This window comes from Neomonachus schauinslandi, chromosome 8 (assembly GCF_002201575.2).
Source record: "Neomonachus schauinslandi chromosome 8, ASM220157v2, whole genome shotgun sequence".
NCBI lineage: Eukaryota > Metazoa > Chordata > Mammalia > Carnivora > Phocidae > Neomonachus > Neomonachus schauinslandi.
Window position 1 is genome coordinate 58,102,037 of NC_058410.1, and position 20,341 is coordinate 58,122,377.

At 32.9% G+C, this 20,341-nt stretch overlaps 1 protein-coding gene across 2 annotated transcripts in view; it reads right to left on the reverse strand.

Annotated features, from left to right (window-relative positions):
- Positions 1 to 993: 993 nt before the first annotated feature.
- The window catches only part of GRIK2 (glutamate ionotropic receptor kainate type subunit 2), a 666,284-nt gene continuing 646,936 nt past the window's right edge, over positions 994 to 20,341 (reverse strand). The window contains exons 15-16 of one of the 2 annotated variants that reach the window (XM_021693614.1): positions 13,682 to 13,932; positions 994 to 1,169 (exon numbers count right to left, since the gene is read on the reverse strand). In XM_021693614.1, coding sequence (XP_021549289.1) covers positions 1,005 to 1,169; positions 13,682 to 13,932 — 416 coding nt within the window. In that variant the 3' untranslated portion in view covers positions 994 to 1,004. Of the gene's footprint in view, positions 1,170 to 5,337; positions 5,386 to 13,681; positions 13,933 to 20,341 lie in introns of those variants that run through there. The other variant, XM_021693616.1, reaches the window with a different exon arrangement.

Genomic DNA, 20,341 nt, shown 5'->3' on the forward strand with positions numbered 1-20,341 from the left:
TGACCAGTCCCCTTTCTCCTTGCACCGAGATCTGCCCAGGCTCCATCAAGTTCGTTTATAGCAGGAACGAGGGCTTAGATTAACATATCTGAATGTTAGAATGAAAGCTTCAGTCTTCCACATAACCATCAATATCCAGCCCTCTTTTACAACTTACAACAACGATTGCAAAACATCATCCTTTTTAATTCAGAATCTCTGAACCAACTGTTGCTTTTTTATTCTTGGTACGGGGTTGGGGAAAAGGCGTAAGGGGATAGGTGGGGACCTGGTAGAGTTGTATGTTAAATCTCCTGCCTTGGTAAAGTTAACAAAAAACATTATTGCCTTGGTAATTGACATTTCTATCTCAATCAGTGACACAGACTGTCAAAAGAAAGAAAGAAAGAAAAACACTGATGAATATCTGCTTTATATTCCACTTGCCATGAAATTCAGATTTGTTTTGCATTACATTTTTTTCACATCCTATAAACACATATCATCTATTCAGATGATCATTATACTGAGTAGTTGGGGGCTAGTAACATCACCACTTCTATTATCTGGGTGTCAGAAGACTGTACTGTTTCTTGTAACACTACAGTTTTTGCTGATTCCAAGTATTTTTATTCTTAATGATTTTTTTTTTTTTTACTGGTTACCCTTGGGGCATTGATATTCCACCTCCTGGCAACAGTTGGACTTCAAAAGGAACCTGTAATTTCTTACTGGACTGCATTTGAAACCAGCCACAAAATGCGCGTGTAACATTCACTCAAAAGAAGGGAGGAACCCATGATAAACAGTGTAACCCAGTGTAACTTGGTTGATCCATGATGCTTGTAAATCAAGTCTGATCATTGCAACTGCTTAGATCACAGAGTCTCTAGTTCATAGACACAGCGGCATGAGGTAACTCATTTTATTTTGCACAGGTTGCATATTTCCACAGGAAACATTCTCGCTAAATTGTTTGGAAAAAAAGGACGACAGTTTGTGCTTGGGTGTTTGGCCTCCCAGCTTCATGCCATGGTTTCTTTACCTGGCAACCTTCTGTCGTTAAATGTGTGCATGTTGATGACCTCTTCTGTTTTCACAATAACCGGGGCCTGTGGCTTGTGTTTTAACCGACGCTGGCATTTCAGGGACATCCTCAGTTCTTCCACCATGGCGCTACAGAAGGACCTCTAAGAATAACACAGAGAGTGAGATATTAAAACACAGGCCAACGGCAACCGCCCAGCAATAATATTAAAATCACTTTCAAGAGGCTTGTCAACATTGCAGCCTTGAAGGTTTGAAAAATTTCATTATAAAGGTGAGAGCAGTTGTTGCACTTTTAATACACAACTCGTGATCATTAAAGTGTCTTTGCCAAGTGGGCTAGTTTAAAGAAAATCTCCAGCTGATAGTGAAATAAACTGCCAACAACGAATGCATAGAAGATGTCTATGTTGAGTAAGATTTTCAGATGTAAAATTGACTAACATCATAAAATATAGATCTACCTTAAAATTTAAATACAAACACATGTACACAAATCAGTAACCAGAAATCCATTCTAGATCTTTTAACAGATTAGAAGAAATGTACTACTTTTTTAGATCACAGCATGAAATATGAAAATTTTCTTTAAACATGGATTCTTCCATTGTGCATCTCAAAACAGAACAAAAATAGTACTCACACATTTAGACATAAAAACATGGAAAATAATTTCTGGTACTCATTATATCTTTGTGTGATTATACCTATAAAACTATTGATGATGATTACAAACAAACATGATTTAATCATGAAATGACAAACTGTAGCACGTTAAAAATACATGAACAAATATTAACTTTTTTTGGTCAACATCAGCTTGATAATTGAAAGCTGGCAAATGTTTCATCCCATCAAGATAAAATGACCCTATAAATATTATTTTTAATTCCCATTTCATTGGCAATAGATTTGCTAGAAATTCTGTGTATCTGGGGCTCATTGTTACACACTCCTCACGATTCCTATTACAGAGTCATATATGTGAAACAAAATTTTATCAGTCCTCTTCCCCAACTAATTGAGATACACGTATGTTAGTCACATATAAATCAGATTCATGAACCAGTTGCATATTGTAGTTGGAATTCAGATGGGCTGAGACTTAGGCTCTTTCTGTGTAAGAACTAAAAATGTGGACAACGACCAAAAATGTGGACAAATATGAAAAATTTACACAATTCCAAAAAGTGATATGAAAACATAATGAAATAAACCTAATCAAATTTGCATGTGAAGACTTATTTTTTGCTTTAGATGTTGCTGCTTTATTGTTTATCAGCTTAGGCTAATTCCAAACAATATTTAATAGCATATATGTGGTTTTTTAAAAAGTATTTTGCACACATAATCTTTTGTGACACTCAAACCAATACTTTGATTTAAAGTAAGCATCTCTTTGACAAAAACAGATTCAGAAAAAAGGGAAGTCACTTTCTGCAGCTCATACCTGAGATGCCAGCAAGATATCCTGATAACCTAATTTTGTGATTTTTGACCCCGTCTTAGTATCTTCTTGTCCATTCCTGGCTATATCCTCATTTCTCTTTAATGCGTTCCTGAACAGTTTCCTTAGTGGTCTTCTCAATTGTATGTCTAGGCTATTACCTCCCAAAAGGCTCACAGATACCAGAAAAATCTATTTTTAAACCACTTATTAATAGCATTTCTTTGTCTAAGAAACAGGTAAAATCCAAATCTATTTTTTGGGGTTTTTTTCCCCCATCATGACTTCCATGATTTAGCTTTCCCCCTTCCTCTCCACCCTCCCCATTTGTTTTTTCTCTAACACACTCTTTTTTGCTTGGACTTCCAGGGTTTTTCTCCTTTGCTTCCCCTTGCTCTAGGACCCTGCAGAGTTCTTTCATCCTTCATAACAATCCAACTTTACCCCTTTACCTCAGGACATGATTCACTCTTTAACTTATTCAGAAATCACTTTCCAATTGACCAGGCTCATTATTTTCACTCAATTTGGTTTTGTCCCTTTAGTATTTTGCACTCATTGTCATGTTTTTTTTCTATCTGGCCTCTGGGACTTCTATGTATCCCTCTCACTAAATTGTAAAGAGCAGAAATCAAGTTCTCATGGCACTGACTGAACACACATGTATCCTTTAAATGTTGACTGAATTTTAACTGTAGCTACACATGACCCTAATATTTGAACTCTTACTTAACAATGTGTTTAATTCAACTGTTTAAAAAAGTTTTTTTCAGAAGCTTAGTAAGCATGTATACAAGATACCTGATTAATCAAGGTAAAACTTTGGTATTTGTTTAATAACATTAAATTAGTAAAAATATTAATTTATTAGTATTTATAATGGGTGGTGATTAAATGCTACACATGAATTCCCCATTAACTACAGTTACTGCCATGCATTATTTATAATGTGTTAAATTATACAGTTCGGAAGTTCATGAATTATATTTCTATTAAAGGATTTATATGACACCTGACAGCCAGTATATGGACACAGTGTTTCTCATTGCTTAATACCTACTATTAGATGTACTTATTAAGAACATGATGATAATGATGATGAAGATGGTGATGACAACACTGTAGAAATGGAAAAATCTGACTCCAAAAGGGGGAAGAATACATAGTCTTGAGGTAACTTAGTCTTGGCTCTCTGTTGAAACATTTAACAGAAGAATTGATTAGATAATATAACAAGGTCAGAACTTGATGCCATTGACACTTTAAAATGTTATAGGATGTGAATAACGTTGAATTGTTTGAAATAAGCCTTCATTTAAAATGAATAAATTTCCCATATGTTAAATAATTGATCACACCCTCTTCTTGGCAAACTCGATTTGTAGACATTTTGAATATATTAGTTTCAAAAAATAATGGAATAGATATATTAATTAATTTTTTGTGCATACTAAGAGAGTGGCCTACACAATTGATTTCCTTTGGAAAAAAAGGTCTTATAAATATACATATCCATTCAAAGATGAAATGACTCAATTTTATTTCTAGTAAGTTAAAGAGTAAACTGAACTTAGTACCCTAGACTTAACTTCAGACTACAAATAAAGGCATATAAAGCTCTTTTTAGACAATTTTATATAATATATAACATTTATAATGCTGTGTAATATAAAGTGTAGGTAAAAAACCTGCACCAAAGATCACAATACTTTCATCTTTCATAAATTAAATTATCTTAAATGAATTATATTTACAAATTTTAAAACTCTGAAAATTATAAACATGTAACCCCACCAATACCATTTTAGGCTTTATCTAACCTACAAAGCTATTAGAAAGTGAACATTTTAATCAAACAGCCTTTAATCACCCAACCAATAGCTTTGGTTATTTATTGTCAAATTACTACTTTTATTAAATTTTTTTTCTCTGAATGAGCTGAATTTTACCAGTTCTCTTTTGATCTATCACTGTCAGTTTACCTAAAAAGTAGTTTTACTTTAGGTTACTAATAAAGTCAGTGTGAGACCATAGGTTCTCTTCTCACATGTAGAATATTTCTAATCCTTCACAAAACTATGAAAACCTTAAGATCTGAGCAGGAATTTAGAATAAACAGGGGAAATTTAAAGAATTTAATGATATCATAAAGTACTGTTCACTTGTGGCACCAGGCAAACACATGTTCTTTACTTTTTTTAAAACTTTAGAATGCAAATACCATATTGTAATCTATGTAAGAATTTAAAGTTGAAACTATAGATATGCTTGTGGATTATAGTTACTTCTCTGTGCTTTGTGTTGCCCCAAAATTACTATGTCTCACTTTTAAATAAAGTTCTAACATTATCATTCAAGAGACAATATCTTTCCTACTTCATATAATAATTGGAATTTTGAAAAATGTCTTTTTTGTTGAACTATGAAATCAGGCTTTGAAAAACCCAAGTGCACTTAACAGGAGTTTCCTGGCTTGTAATAAAGAAGAAGGAAAAGGCGGGGGGAGGGGGAGGAGGAGAGGAGAAAGGAGAGCAGAAGAAAGAATAAAAGAAAAAGAGAACAATAGAAAAGGAAGAAAGGAAGGAAGGAGGGAATGCGGGAGGGAGGGAAGCGGGGGAAGGAAAAGCAGGAAGGGAGGGGGGTGGGAGGAAGAAAACGAAAACTATGTCGCTTTTTTTCAAATCACTTTTCCTTAGGAATGGAAAACCACAAATTGTGTCATTAAATAAGGTAAGTTTCTTAGGGTGAAAACAACCACAAAAATGTTTCTCCACATTAATATAACAGACTACAAAAAGAAAAAAGAAAGGCACAAGGATACTAACCATTATTAAAAACCTCTTTTAGTAAGTTTCAAAAGTTTACTAAACAGTGTCTGGATGGTAGGGTGGCACTAACCATATAGAAGATTCCTGAAAATGAAAATTTAAATCTTTGAGCTGTTAGCATGTATAATTGCATTTAAATTAGTAAAACTCATTATAAAATTCACTATATTTAATGAGGCAACCTGTATTTACACATCACTAATTCTAGAAATGATGAGGGCCTGGAAACCTTAAAAGTATAAATTTGGCTATATTTACATTGTTTTTTAATAAAGACTGTATTTTTTTATTTTGAGTATAATAAGACAACATTAATAGTCCACAGAAAATTGTTCTCAAGAATATCATTATTGGTGTATAGAATAATTTATTCTTAATAGCTTAACTTTCTAACTTATAGATGTGTTTATATGATCACATGATGTGACAGCACTTGGTGAAGCACATGATTTTTTAAAGAGTAGAAATCTAGGTGTAAATATGTTCCACATTGAATACTGACATAAACTACATTTTTAAGTTAAGATCTTTATATTTAGCAAAGTCTCTTTTAAAAACAGCAACTGATGAAAAATAACCAATTTGAACTTTTAAACTTTGAAGCTCATCACTTTCATGTTGAATATATGTAGTCATTTATCACCCAAAGGCAAAATAATCAAGATATTATGCACTCTGTATTTATTTTTTAAGGAGAAAACTCTATCTTATGTGTCTTGCTGCCTTATTCTTTGATAGTATAAAATGAACTAAATGATACTCCAGTATTCATTCAGAATAATTTCCAACCATTTATGCATTCAGTTCCTATTGGAAATCCCACCAAAACATCTTCAAGCTACTTCTATCAGATTTATAGCTCAATTTTCTAGCATATATTAACTAAACTTGTTTTGAGTTTGTCCTTCAGTTTGTTAACTGATTATGGATAACCAGCCCATTCTCAGATGCTTTTCTAATTAATTTCTGATGCCATAGGCCATTTGACCAAGAATTCCAAGTTGCATGTCATAAAGACAAATCCAAACAGTCACTGTGGTCCCTGCATAAAATTATCCCACATTAGATAAAACTAAATCAACTCAATAATAACTAAAATGGCATAAAAGTATATAGAACATAATATATGATATTTTGTATAAATATTGGTATATTAAATGAGGAAAATAGTTGTCATTAAATATGACACATTCCTTTTGATTTATACTCTTCTTAATTGACAGGATTTTAAAAATATCAAAGTGCTAATGCTATATACATCAGAAGTATAAATTGACCTCAGGCTATATGAATGTAACAGTGAGCAATGAGAGATGGAAAATGACTAGTTAAGACACTCATGTCAAAAATGTATATAGCAACTTTGATCTTGATATTCAGTTCCAGAGCAGCTCTCATTTTGAAAAAAAAAAAAGTTATTTAGATTAGCTGCACGGCTGTCAGGACGTTTTACGCGCAAGTTCTGCAGTGATCTTATTGCTTCATCACTTTAATTTTACAGCTAGAGAAACTCTAACTCAAGAAATCATCTACCCAAGGTTATGCAGACAACTGGTATCAGAGCTCAAAGAAGAGCGCTATTCTCTTGACCACAGTTCTTTGAATGCTTTTATTATTTCAGCCCGCCTCCTGAAGAGGTACTTGAATTTCAGTGGAGCCTTTTACCTGGACTCTGCTCTTAATCAATGTTAATTTTTGAATAGTAAGTAATAAATCAGACAGAAAAAAAATATGGGACAAAAAGAAATACATTTTTTAATGAATAAAATGACAAAGCATCCTATGCTTTAGCTGCGGTTATTTTACAATGATAAACTTAACCAAAGATTAAAATGTTCTCAGAAACCTGGGCTCTTACAGAAACGGTTACTGAATATCTTTATATTGCATTTAGCAAATACAGTGAGACAGACAAAAATGAAGCATCATTATACATTTTTACACTTCCCCTACTTAAGTTCGAAAAATCAATGAATAAGGTCTGACAAGCTTCAACACCACTTTAGTCAATACAGCTATGAAATACATTTTAAGAAAAAGCAACGTTAATCATCACATTTTTGCTAGTAGTCATAATGATACAATTTTCAACAAAACATGTAACATCCAAATATCTAATGCTGAATTCCAAGAAAGCTCTCTCTTTTTAAGATCCAGCAGTTAAAATGTACCAGCTTTATGAATAAAATAAGTATATTATAGCAATAGCTGCTTATTATATGCCAGACACATGCAAAATACTCAGTGTATATTAACTATCTTAACTTTTAAAACACTTTCATTTATGGTATATTCCTAACCCATTTATTTGTTTATTTTAAGAGATGTATAGAAAGGTTAAGTAATTTTATCCAAAGTTGAACAAAGTTGAGAAAGGATCCCAAATCTTCTTCTTCTTCTTCTTTTTTTTTTTAATTCCAAAACTCATGCTTAATTGTCTAGGAAAGTGAAATAACTAGACAGTGCTTAAGATCAAAGCCCACAATCTGTTTATCTAATTCAAACTCCCACTCCACATATTGCATCAATGCAACTTCAGGAAGAAAAACTACCAGGAAGACTAGCTAAATATTCTACCTCCAATTTGTGCAAAATGCTATAGCTTAAAAGTGTGAGAGTAGGCATCTTTGACTTTGGGAAACACTTGACCCTTGAGATACTTATCCTCATGTGCACAATATGGATAATGATATTTGCACAGTTCTCAGGGTAACTTTGTATTCAAATGAGATATTACTCTTTAGAAACTCTAAAGTCATTTATAAAAATAAGGTAGTAAAATTATTATCTATCCAGCTACAATCTTAATTTTAAAACATCATTTATGTGCATAAATAGAGGCTGGCTTAATCATAAACAAATGACTTAAAAATCCTTTGGATGATTTGGAACTAAATTAGTGAATGAAAAAAGATTGGCATCTCATTTTTAAGTGTGATACTATATTTATATGTAAAAACATTTTTAAAAGCCATCTAGTTAATCCTTATATAGGTCATTGGTAGAAATTGAGAGATGTTCTGCTCTCAGAGAAAGGCAGTAACATAAAAACAATACAAAATGGACTATTTGTCCAAAGTCTATTTGCAGCTTTTAACTTCTGAATAGCAACATGCTTTATGGCTAAATTTTATTATACTGAAAATATACTTAGAACTTCTAACTTCTAAAAAGTTAAATGCAGTTAAAATTCCAAAGCACAGCTTTCTGTGGTTTGCCAATAGGTATTACTTGCAAAAGGTAAATATTGAAATAAAATCTTTACTGATGATTTATAGCAGTTTTGCATTCCTATGCCTTGTCCAATAAATGGCCTCTTTTAAAAAGCATTGGTCCCAATAGAACAAATTTCTTCAGCATTCTGAAAGTGACAACCTGTTTTCATTCTTCTGGTTCCATGATATACAGATTCAGCCAGCTTTGAAAAGCGTTTTCCTTGTAAATAATCTTTTACCCAGGATCCCTAGTCTTGCAGGATTAAACTAACCCACTTTGACTTTCTCTTTGTCATTCCCCCAAATTGTACTGTTTCATTCATTGGTCCTTCTACTCTGAGTTACAGCTTCCTTCTACATTTGTTATTCAACTATAGACTGTAGAGCATTCTATGTGCCCTCCAAAATTTTTTTTAACTTTCAGTGTCTGGAAAAACATCATTATTTAGAGATTATCTGGAGTATGATAGACCAGGGTTCTATCATACAAATAACAACATTGACTAAAATATACTATATCCTGGAAAACAACAATACCAAGTAGTTCTTAAAATGTCCTTCAATCACCTTAAAGAAAAGCTCAAATCAAAACAAATTCAATATCTGAGCAATAATTTACATTTTTTTATTTCTCAGACATTTTGACTAAATTTTGTTAATACTTAAGTAATAAGAAAGAATATTTTTGTTGCTAAGTCTTTTCATGTCAGGAAACTCAAAGATTCATTTTCAAACTGTTCAAGGAAAACAATCTTTACAGGCAAATCCATTTTCAATTGCATGGGAAAGAAAATATTTCTGTATATAAATCAGACAAAAAATTAAACTGTGTAAGTTACATTACTATTCTTGCTGGAAATCAAAAGAAGTCAGAATTATGTACATCTTTTAAAAGAGGACATGTTAAAATATTTAAGAAATGTTGAACGATTTTAAACATGAATCATAATTCTGTCATAAAATAGTTTAATTAAAATTAAAATAATTATAATCACTTCTAATTCATGCTTACAAAACCAATATATTATCATAAATATTACTAGACAAAACAAAACTCTGTATCTTAAATAGCTTTCTTCAGTTATAAGTAAGAGTTAGGAGGGAGAAACAGGACCTTTTAAGCAAATCCACACAACCTGAAATTCGCTGATAATTGCCTCAAATGTATAACAGTTTCTTGGATTCTTACTGAATGAAACTTAAGTATTAATATTTTTTAAATCAGGGAATAGGTAAGGCAAGAAAAAAATCAATTAGAAAATGTACATGTTGATTAGTTACTTTTTCAGACACATTCAGAAAGGAAAAACATTTTGAGGATCTTTCCAAATGGCCAGGTTGTACTTTGGAAAAATCAGAAAAATAAATACCTACTTATTTTAAAAGTTCAAATAAATGAAAAGCAATGTATCTTTGATGTTTTAATATTTGCATCAAAATTAAAACCATGAAATATTATCAAAATTGTAATACACCATCTTGTGGCTATCTGAAAGGAATGCAATTTACGGTTTTTGAAGTTCTAGGGTCTATATATATCAGCAATTTCTTCTGTTTTCAGTTTTAACCTTCCTTCATTTAAAAATGATACTTTCTTACACTACTCCTAATTATCAAAAATATAAAAAAGTTATAGTCACGAGACCTATTTGCTCCACTAATATTTTACAAAATGCATGCTGTTTGCTATTCATAAATTTTATCCGTAAGATTCATATTCAACTAGAACTGTGTGTATATCGTGTCTGGCAGCCTATTTAGATAAAGACGGGAAATTTCTTTTTTTTTTAAATCCTGGAATACTACAGCCTACAGAAAGAAGGAAAAGAATGAAGAAAGAGAAGGGAAGAGAGATAGCAAAGTACACTGGGGCTAGAATTATGAATACTATATCATTGCTTACATTCAATGTGCAAAATATAATTCCTTGCATGTTCAGTTCTCAATAAATAATTATTGAGTAAATGAATGATCACAAATATTTACCTTACTTTTAAAATTTAAGAAATATAATTAAAGTCACAATTATAAGTGTAAATAAACTTGACTGTGATACAATCTAGGAATATTTTATGGTTAATTTTAATAAATTAAGTAAGGTGTTAAACAAACTGTATAGCTCAACTAAATAAAATCTTTTCCTCAAGACAAATAAAAAAGAATGGAGTCCAAGAACCTAATTTATCACAATACATAAAATGGGTCACTTCTAATAAATCCATAAGTATTTATTTTATAAACACAGTTCTTTTGAACTATATAGAAACATAGTTCTTTTTTTATTCTTTATGATATACTTTTCTAAATAGTTTCCTGGAACCAACTTCATTATTAATTTAAATAGATAGAAAGAAAGATATAAATAAACAAACAGATGATAGATCAATCTATCTTATGCCAACAGGCACTGTTTGGGACCTTGGAGATACAAACCAAAAACACTAGGTCTTTGTCCTAAAGGAACTGGGAGTCTAGTAGGGGGAGAGGCATCCACACAGAGAAACCAACAAATATGAATAAAATAGTGTGCTAAGGGAGAATGGAGATGTGCATAGGCTTCACAGAGAAAAGGTCTCTAGACATAATGATGGATGTGGTTTAAAATGGGCAAAAAACCTTCCCAACTTTCTCAAAGGGGTAGGAAATGATTTTGGAATGATGGCAGTACCTGAAATCACCGAAGTAAAAATAAAGTAAGATATGCACATCATATTTTTTTTCCGAATAGGAAATGAAAACCTTGTGGAAACAGCTGTGTCCTGTACTCACGTCCATTACCTCTATTGATTAGGGAAAGATTTCGGGGCAAGTTGATACCTAGTCTTGAATGATACTAGTCTAAAATGAGTAGTGGGAGTTTGCCAGGTAGAAAAATGGTCAAGATTTGCTCAAGTCAAATGGAAGAAAATTTGAAAAACTGGATGACATTGGAAAATTGAAAGTAATTTAGTTTGACTGGAGTAAAAGTGCAAATTGGGGAGAAACAAAAAATCGAACTATAATGGTAGACAGGGACAGCTCCTGAAGTGCCTCGTCTGCTAAGCTAGGGAATTTGGATTTCATTATGGAAGTTATGTGGAGACAGAGTGTGAAAGCATTGGGGAATGTGACTAATAATCCTCATGTAATATCAACACAGTTGTCTCTTTTGTTTCATCTGCTTCAGTCAAAAAAGGTACATTAATTTCCTTTTCCTAATTGTTTTAGAAGGTCATACAGGTCCACAGAAATTCAAGAAAGCTGAATTTCAACTAAACTAGTTTTTTATAGTAAGTATGAAGAAGGTTATTTTAGAGAATTAAATCCCTACGTTCTTTGTTTTGGGGTTTTTTGTTTTGTTTTTTTAACAGAATGCTTACAGACTAATTTTGCCTTAAGACATGGCCTAGGCAAATCATATAGCTAGGACACAAAGAGACAAGGGCAATAGAATACCACATATATCAAGAGATTAATTCATTGGTTTTATTTTAACACTGAGCTATAACTGAAAGAAAATCATTGCATATGGAGATTTGAGGTTCCAATTAGAAAACCCCAGATTCCTTCTGTAATTTTTGGACTCATTTTAAGTATTAACTACCCAAATGACACATTTATTGCCAAGTTATAGTAAAAACGGACATTGATGAGCTACTGTTTTTTTTGTCTTTGATTTGTTCTTTGGATTTTATTTCAAAACTGATTTTGACACTACAAAAAGGATCATAACATAAAAAGCATATTGAGACTTATTCGTCAGTCACACTAGTGCAACAAATATTTGATTTAGCCAAGTCAGCAGATACAGCCATCCTGAATGTTGTGGGGAAATAAATCATATGATTTCTAAATTTTTCAAACTTCTGAATTGGTTATTTTACTCAAGGACAAAAGGAAACTATCAAAATAATCATTTATAAAAACATTATTTCTAAGTGTTAAATACTGTAGTCAAGTAAAAATATAGAAACGCTGTATCCAAAATTTTGGTTTCAGAAAGGAGAAGTAATTGCAACAAAAATTACCAAAGACAGAAGGAAAATGTTTTTGTTTTTCAAAAATAGTTTTACAGATGTCAGTGTTCAAAGAACATTAGCAAAATATATTTACCTTATATTAATGTATGACATTATCTTTAATTTCATATTTTGCTCCTCATATTTACCAGTAAAAGTTCATAAACCTCTTAAATATGAAAGAGAATATAATCTCACTGTGACACAGGGTCTAAAGGTTAAGCCCTAAAAAACTTTTTTTTTAATTAAAAACAAAAGAGATGTTTATATACAAAAAGTAAATGAGGTGCCAGAAGACTTAAAAATGGTAAAGCAGTAGTTCATGTTCAGAGCTATAAATTTACATACAAAAAGGGTCATGTACCATCTGAGAGATTTTTCTATAAATGTTCTTCATATTTATAGAACCGAGGAAATTATAGCACTAGAAATATATAATTTGAATGAGATTCACAAATTTTTCAAGAATGGAACATAAAGACACTTGTACCAAAGACTAAATGTATTAAAATCTCGGGAAAAAGTGCTATAGTCTCAATATTTTTGAGGTTTATATATACTCTTCTAAAGACTCTGGTGCAAAGGAATACAGGACTTATTAAGAATAGCATTAAATGGCATGAAAGGAACGACGATATTTTCACACATTCACTAATTTAGAAAATTAACTGTAATTTCCACCATGCAAGTTAAGATTTTTTTTTTCAATTAGAAATTTATCAGACTAAAAATCTTCAAATAAAAATTTCATCTACCCTCTAACTTGAAACCATTCTTAAGGATTGTATTTTAAAACCCATTTTATCTATAGAGAAGTATTTCTTCCTTCATATTACAATTTCCAATATTTGCTTCCTTCCTTAACTGCATTTCTCCATTAAACTAACTGCAATGAACTTTACGCCGCAAAAGTGTCTCTTTGTCTCCGGCTTCAATAACAGGAGAAATAGTCACTTGTTCTGAAGCTAGCTTTAATTTAAACAGATTCTTGTAACTTAAAAATCACAAAGGTGATCCTGATTCTTTTTGTGAACCTCCCTTAGAGAATGAATGGCAGAGGACAATTAGCGGTCACCGTTCTAAGCATTACCCTTGCTTGGAAAGATCAAAAAGAATTTGTTGTAGTATAACAGCAATTGCTTTGAATCGTAAAAAAGTGACATTTACCTTTTCCAATTGAGCGTTTTTTTTGGATTTGTATAAAAACTCGCCCACTGCCACAAAAACTGAGAGCACCAAGCCGGCTGCCAGAACAATGAAGATGCCACCAATATTTTGAACCCCCAGGGCACTGGCCTCTTTGCTCTCCTCCTCCGGGCAGCCATTGCCCCTCCACCATTTCTCCTTCATCATGTGCAGCTTGCCTTCCTCTTGTAGCTGAAGAATTGCTATGGTGATTTTGTCTCTATATGGAGAACCTAAGAAAAGAGAGGGTATGTTAACTCTTTCAAGGAACCCAGAGTTTTAATAATTAAGGGTTAACGTGATGAGAGGAGGATAGAGCTTTGTCCAAACACTCCAGGGTATGCCAGTATTTATTTTCAGTAGAGAAAAACAACTGGAAAATGATGAAGGATAGACATTTAATGAGAGAACTAAGTAACAACATGAAGTAATGCCGTTCTGATTTTGAAGGGTACAATAAAAGTTGTTTTTGAGGAAGAAAACGTCTCCTTTTAAAAGGCAGGCAGTTCAGAGCACTGGAAAATAAGTAAATAGGAAGTAGAAACCCAAAAAAGAAATCAATAGAGTGCAAGGATATTTAGCTAATATATAGGAATCACTCCACGCTGAAACAGAGCATTGATAAACCAGTAATCTCTATTTTTAGGAAAGTTGTGGGAAAAATTGTGTTTCCCAGGATTAAGCGCAATAATTTAAGGCAATCATGATCAACAGGCTGCATCAGGGGTAGCTCATACTTTGCAAGTAATAGGTAATCACTCCTATTTTTTATTTAATCTGAGTAACAGAAATAACAGGCTTGTACAGACTTGGATCCTTCAAATATAATCATAGTAATGCATTGTAAGGTTTTTTTTGATAGTTTATTTATTATTTTATGTTTTGGGGGGAAATGTTTTCTCCAGTGGAGGCAACAGTATAAATTAAATTTAGTATTTATGCTGATGGGGGCAGATAAGTAATAACTTTTCTAATTGGTTGCCCAAAAGCATAGAATAATACCGAACTGCATGCATCTTTCAACACCTAATCCAAGGGATGGGTGTTACCTCTTTTTCCCACCCAGAAATAGCCTGTATCTCAAGTTTTATCTTCTTTCCTAAAACACTATATTGCACATTCCATTTTTCTGCATCTTCTCATTCATAAGTTCTGCTTACAGAAAAATACTAATTTTCAAATTTTCGTTTGTATTCAATAATGCCTGTGATTTTATTTTTTACTTAAATATACCTACAGGGGCCTATACTAAAACTTTATTTTTGCTAAAAGTGATTAAAAACTTCATCAAGAAACTTTTCTGCCTCATAAGGGACACCACTATATATTTTGTTTTTTACTTGTTTAATATAACAAGACCAACTTAGCATCGTTCTCTTAGAAAGAATAGTCACGCTAAAAGCAGAAAGACAAGGGGAATCATAGGAATTAAGTAACCTGTTGAATGTTGGAGGGATGGTCTACCTAACCCAGCTGGAGAGCTGTTTCTTTAACATAATCCTTAATCTTACTCAGAAATGTGTAGGCATATGGCTTCTATACAACATTTTTCCAGTTTTCCTTAAAAGGAGCATTATCCACTCCTATATTTAGAACTCAAATATTTTATTTTCATTGTACAATTAATCCTCATGATAATAGAAGAATTTCTGCTTCTCGACTTCTTTGCTGTGCTCTTCTCTTCCAAATGCTATCTGATGAAAATATTCAATTTAAAATCTGCCCCTCAGCCACTTCAGGTCTCAATGGATAAGCCTTGCCCAGACTACCTTCTACCTTGATCACTAACTGGCCACTCAGTCTAGGTCACCTAGTATTATCATTATTTTTATTATTTGCCTTTCAGAATGTGACTTATTTTCCTATGTAGATTATAAACTCTCTGGAATAGATGATGTTTATCTATGTATATATATCATTTATCTCTATCATCTATCATCTCAATATTTTCTTATATAATTGTCACTTCTGAATATTTTTTCACATAACAGGATCTCAACAAATGTTTCATATTATGAGGAGCATAATATCTGACTGAGGCATTCCTACCATAATGTAAGAGTAATAACCTAGTCCTTTTGGTCTATCTGACATGTATTTCAAAACCATAAATTAAGGCCATCTGTTGGGCTATCCAGTTTTCATTAATTCACTGCACCTAACCTAACACCAGCTTCAAGGTCACTCTTACTTTGAATTATCATTCTGATTAACCATGTATATTCTCTGTAAAATAAATATTTGATTGAGGAAAAAATATCCTCTTTAAGCAGAATTGCAGTTCGTCAAATATGTTTTTTAATTAGAAATACAGCAGCTGAAGCAAATTTTATGCTGATAGTACTTGTGAAAATGGCTACATGTGACTAATAAAATGTGGTTTCTCTTTTGGAATTTCAATTGTAAGTAAAATTTGGGGTGATAGTGACTTGAAAAGTAGACTTCAAATATGGAAAATTCTTGATACAGCTAAGTAATATTTTGAGTCAGCTTATTTCTCATCCTGAACAATACTGAAAGAACATTATTTTATTGCCAACTCACCATACCTATTAAACTGTATGAGAATGTTTATTCTAATATCTTCAAACACAGTATTCTTCCCTACATTCTTTAAATAAGAAACAGACTAACGGAAGCAACCCACTTTTCAACAAATGATAGATACACCTTGATTTCTTGCTTGGCTGAGCTTCCTATTTCTAGCACTTACAGTAAACATAAAAATTTCCCATTGCTAGCAAACCTCCCCAAACTTGTTTTCCAATATAAATATGGTAATGTTTAAATGGAATTTGGTTTAAACCAAAGCTACAAAATTAATATACCTCATTTTGAGGTTTTTAACAAGATAAAACAATATAGGGAACATAATTGATGAAAGTAAATCCTTGCCATGTTTTACTTGTCATTCTGTCATTGATTTAGTTTAAGTAATTATTTTTTTAAATTTTTTTAAGGATTTTTATTTATTTATTGAGAGAGAGAGAACGATAGGGAGAGCATGAGAGGGAGGAGGGTCAGAGGGGGAAGCAGGCTCCCTGCTGAGCAGGGAGCCCCATGTGGGACTCGATCCCAGGACTCCAGGATCATGACCTGAGCCGAAGGCAGTCGCTCAACCAACTGAGCCACCCAGGCGCCCTAAGTAATTTTTTTTTTTTTAAAGAAATAGCAATTCAACAATAGATTATTACTTCTTTGGTACATCATTTGATGCTCCTGGGGAAGCATTTCTATACAGATACTAGTTGAAGTCCAACATGGACTGAAATTTCATCTCATTGAAAAATCTCAAGGGCACATTGAGATCAAAGAAGAAAAGTAACTTTCATCTTCCTTGTGACATGAACAGCCATGTGCTTAGCTCTAATGAAGTGAACAGCCATTAGTTAGATAGATAGAGCTTACGTTTTGCCCAGACCCCAACCCAGCCTCAAACCATATGCCAGCAATGAGAGAAGCTGCCTCCAAGGAATATGAGTATTTTTGCAAGAGGACTCTAAGATTGATTAGAGAACTACTGAGGAAATTGTCAATATGTCTATTTTAACACATACTATTATACCTAAAAGTCAATCCTCAAATGCTTAAGGTACAGACAGATAGCCATAAATAAGTGAAGAAACACTTTAGACAAAAATATCTGAAAAATTGCAACATCCACAGTGGATAACTTTCAGCTCCACTTTGAGAATTTCAACACAGGGTTGCCAGATTTTTTTTTTTTTTTTTTTTTTTTGGTGAGAACACATGAAACAGTCTGTCTAAAATTCTCTACATTAAAATGTTGGCAAATAAATCATTTTTTGAAAAAATCATGCAGGATATGCCAAATACCTCTTAGAGCTGAATTTAGCCTTTTGATTTTTCACTATGCCATCCATCTCCGAGTATTGGTTCTTTTATATTCTTACTAGCAATGAGATTTTCTTTGGTTGTTTAAACATATAGTTCATACTGACAGAACATGACTATCATGTTTAAAAATATTTTTTTACAAGTTGCCAAAAACCCTATTTACCAGATAGAAAAGGTTGTAGCTTATAAAAAGAAGGGAGGAAGGGAGGAAGGGAGGAAGGAAGGAAGGAAGGAAGGAAGGAAGGAAGGAAGGAAGGAAGGAAGGAAGGAAAGAAGGAAGGAAGGAAGGGAGGAAGGACAAAGATCAAACAAAACATGATTATTATACAGTGAAGCCTCTTATATGTCAGATGCCTAAGACTTGGGGCTCAAAATGAGCACCAAGGAGGCATAGAGACAGTTTTAAGTGATACATAGTAATAGTATATGCATGGGCATAAATAAAAACTAGAAATGCACCTATTCAGAATGTCCTCAATAAAAGAATTACTGTCTCTAAACGTCCCTAAATGTTAAATTTTGATCAAATAATTTTACATAAAATTATAATTTCATTAACATCCCTCCCAACAGATAGATTAAAAGCTCCTTAGGAAAATAAGCTGTGATTATTATAAACAATTAATACAAATCTCACCAAGTATTTCAGAGCTAATTTGCTGGCTGGGCTTAGTAAATTGAGCTCCTTCCTTCCTTCCTTCCTTCTTTCCTTCCTTCCTTCTTTCCTTCCTTCCTTCCTTCCTTCCCCCTTCTTCTCATGGCTCTTCCATTCCTTTGCCTTTCTTCCTCTCTTTCTCATACTTTCCGCTTTTTGTTCTTCTTGCCCTCTCCTCTTGTGTCCTTTCATTCTTTTCCTTCCTTTCTCTTCCCTGCAACCCTTCCTTTCCTTTTCTAATCCTCCTCTCTTCCCTACCGTTCTTCCTTGCCTTCCTTTCTACCATTCTAAATTTCTTGCTTGTAGGATGAAAGCCACATGTTACTGTGTATACTTGGTTCTAAGTCGATACACAATTTATTGATTTGCTCATTTGATTGTCCTTTTCATCTTCTTTACAAGCTCGCAGTTTTAAGTATGTGCCAACATTTCCTTCTCCTATTTCAGAACATCCAGACAGTATAGAAATGATAAAACAAATGAAGTCAGCATTATGTGTAATTCCTGGGGAGGCAAACTGATTGATAAACAGCTTTTCTTTAAAGGTTGCACAGCAAGTTGTCTAATACTTGACATGCTTTAGTGAAATATGCTAAAATCACATTATCCATATACTGGCAATCTCCTATCCATCCAGCCAAAATTTTCTTTACTTTCAAATCAGGCTTTTTGATGCTTTAATCAATTACAAAGGTCAGAAACAAGATTACCTTTGCTTTCTATAAATGTCTCGTTCTAAAACTCATTACACCAATATTTCCCAAACTGGATTTTCCCCCCACAGACTTCTTTTTTTTTTGGTAAATGTACACCTATGTTTCATTTTTAAAGGATTCCTTGGTCGGATAAGCTTGGAGAATACTCCATAACAAATACATCTCCTATAAATTCACATTATACAATAGCAAAACACAGGCTGCCATCTACCCATTAAAAACAGGAAAAAGTTTCTAAAAAGCTTATTTAAAATGATTAAACTATTTTTAAGGAAAGAATTTTTTCCTGCGCATCTATTAATGTCCCCTTCAATTATTTTGTTTTAACTTCAATTTGAAAAGTACTGCCTTAGAGAAAAATAATTACTACTCTTTTTTTAAGATTTTAATTATTCATTTGAGAGAGAGAGAGAGCATGAGTAGGGGTGGGGAGGAGAGGGAGAAGCAGACGCCCCACTGAGCAGGGAGCCCAACGTGGGGCTTGATCCCAGGACCTGGAGATCATGACCTGAGCTAAAGGCAGATGCTCAACCATCTGAGCCACCCAGGCACCCCAATAATTACTACTCTTATTCCATCAGTACTCTGTCAAAAATGTTTTTCCTTGTTAGATCTTTCGCTTGTCCCTGCTTAGGAATCTTCCTCCCTGTCTTTGAATTTACACATCATTACACCGCAGCTCATCCAGTTGCATTTTCTTTTTTTGTATGCTCTTTTTCATTTATTGCTCTATATGCGTCATGAAACATCAGCTCATAAAAATTCACATCACACTGCTCACCTTAAGACATGTCTCCACACCTGGCTTTCAAGTCCCTTTATAACATACTTTTGGGGATCAAGAGTTATTTAAATATATTTGTATATCAAATTGATAAAAAGAAAAAGGGGGGGAGTACACTGTCTTCATTCTTCCTAATTGCACTCAAATCTTTCAAACATTTGTTAAATGTTCTGAGGGGCTCGCTAAGTACTGTTGTTTTTCATAATGACCAACCCTTTCTGTCCACTTCCTAGAGGACTTCATTTCTTTTGTTTTATATTTTGTAGTTATCCAGGTCATCATGATAATATTACATGCTGTGAATGATGCAGAATTAGGTAACATCCTGGTAGCTGCTCTCTTTGAATCTGGGAAGATATTTCTATGAAGTAAATTACTCATAATTTTAGATTTCTTCTAGCTGGTCATTACTCCAAGAGATTGTGCATTTTCTGTAATATAGTTATGTACATGTCTTGTGGGTATGAGACTATACCATAATCAATAAGCATATATTATTCCAAGGACTTGACCCACAGAACTTTAATCATTCCTGAATTATTCCTCTTCTTTGAAAGAGTTTCATCTGATCAACGTTTCTAAGGCATATACCCAAAAACTTGAAGACCTTTAAGTGTTGGCCTAAGGCC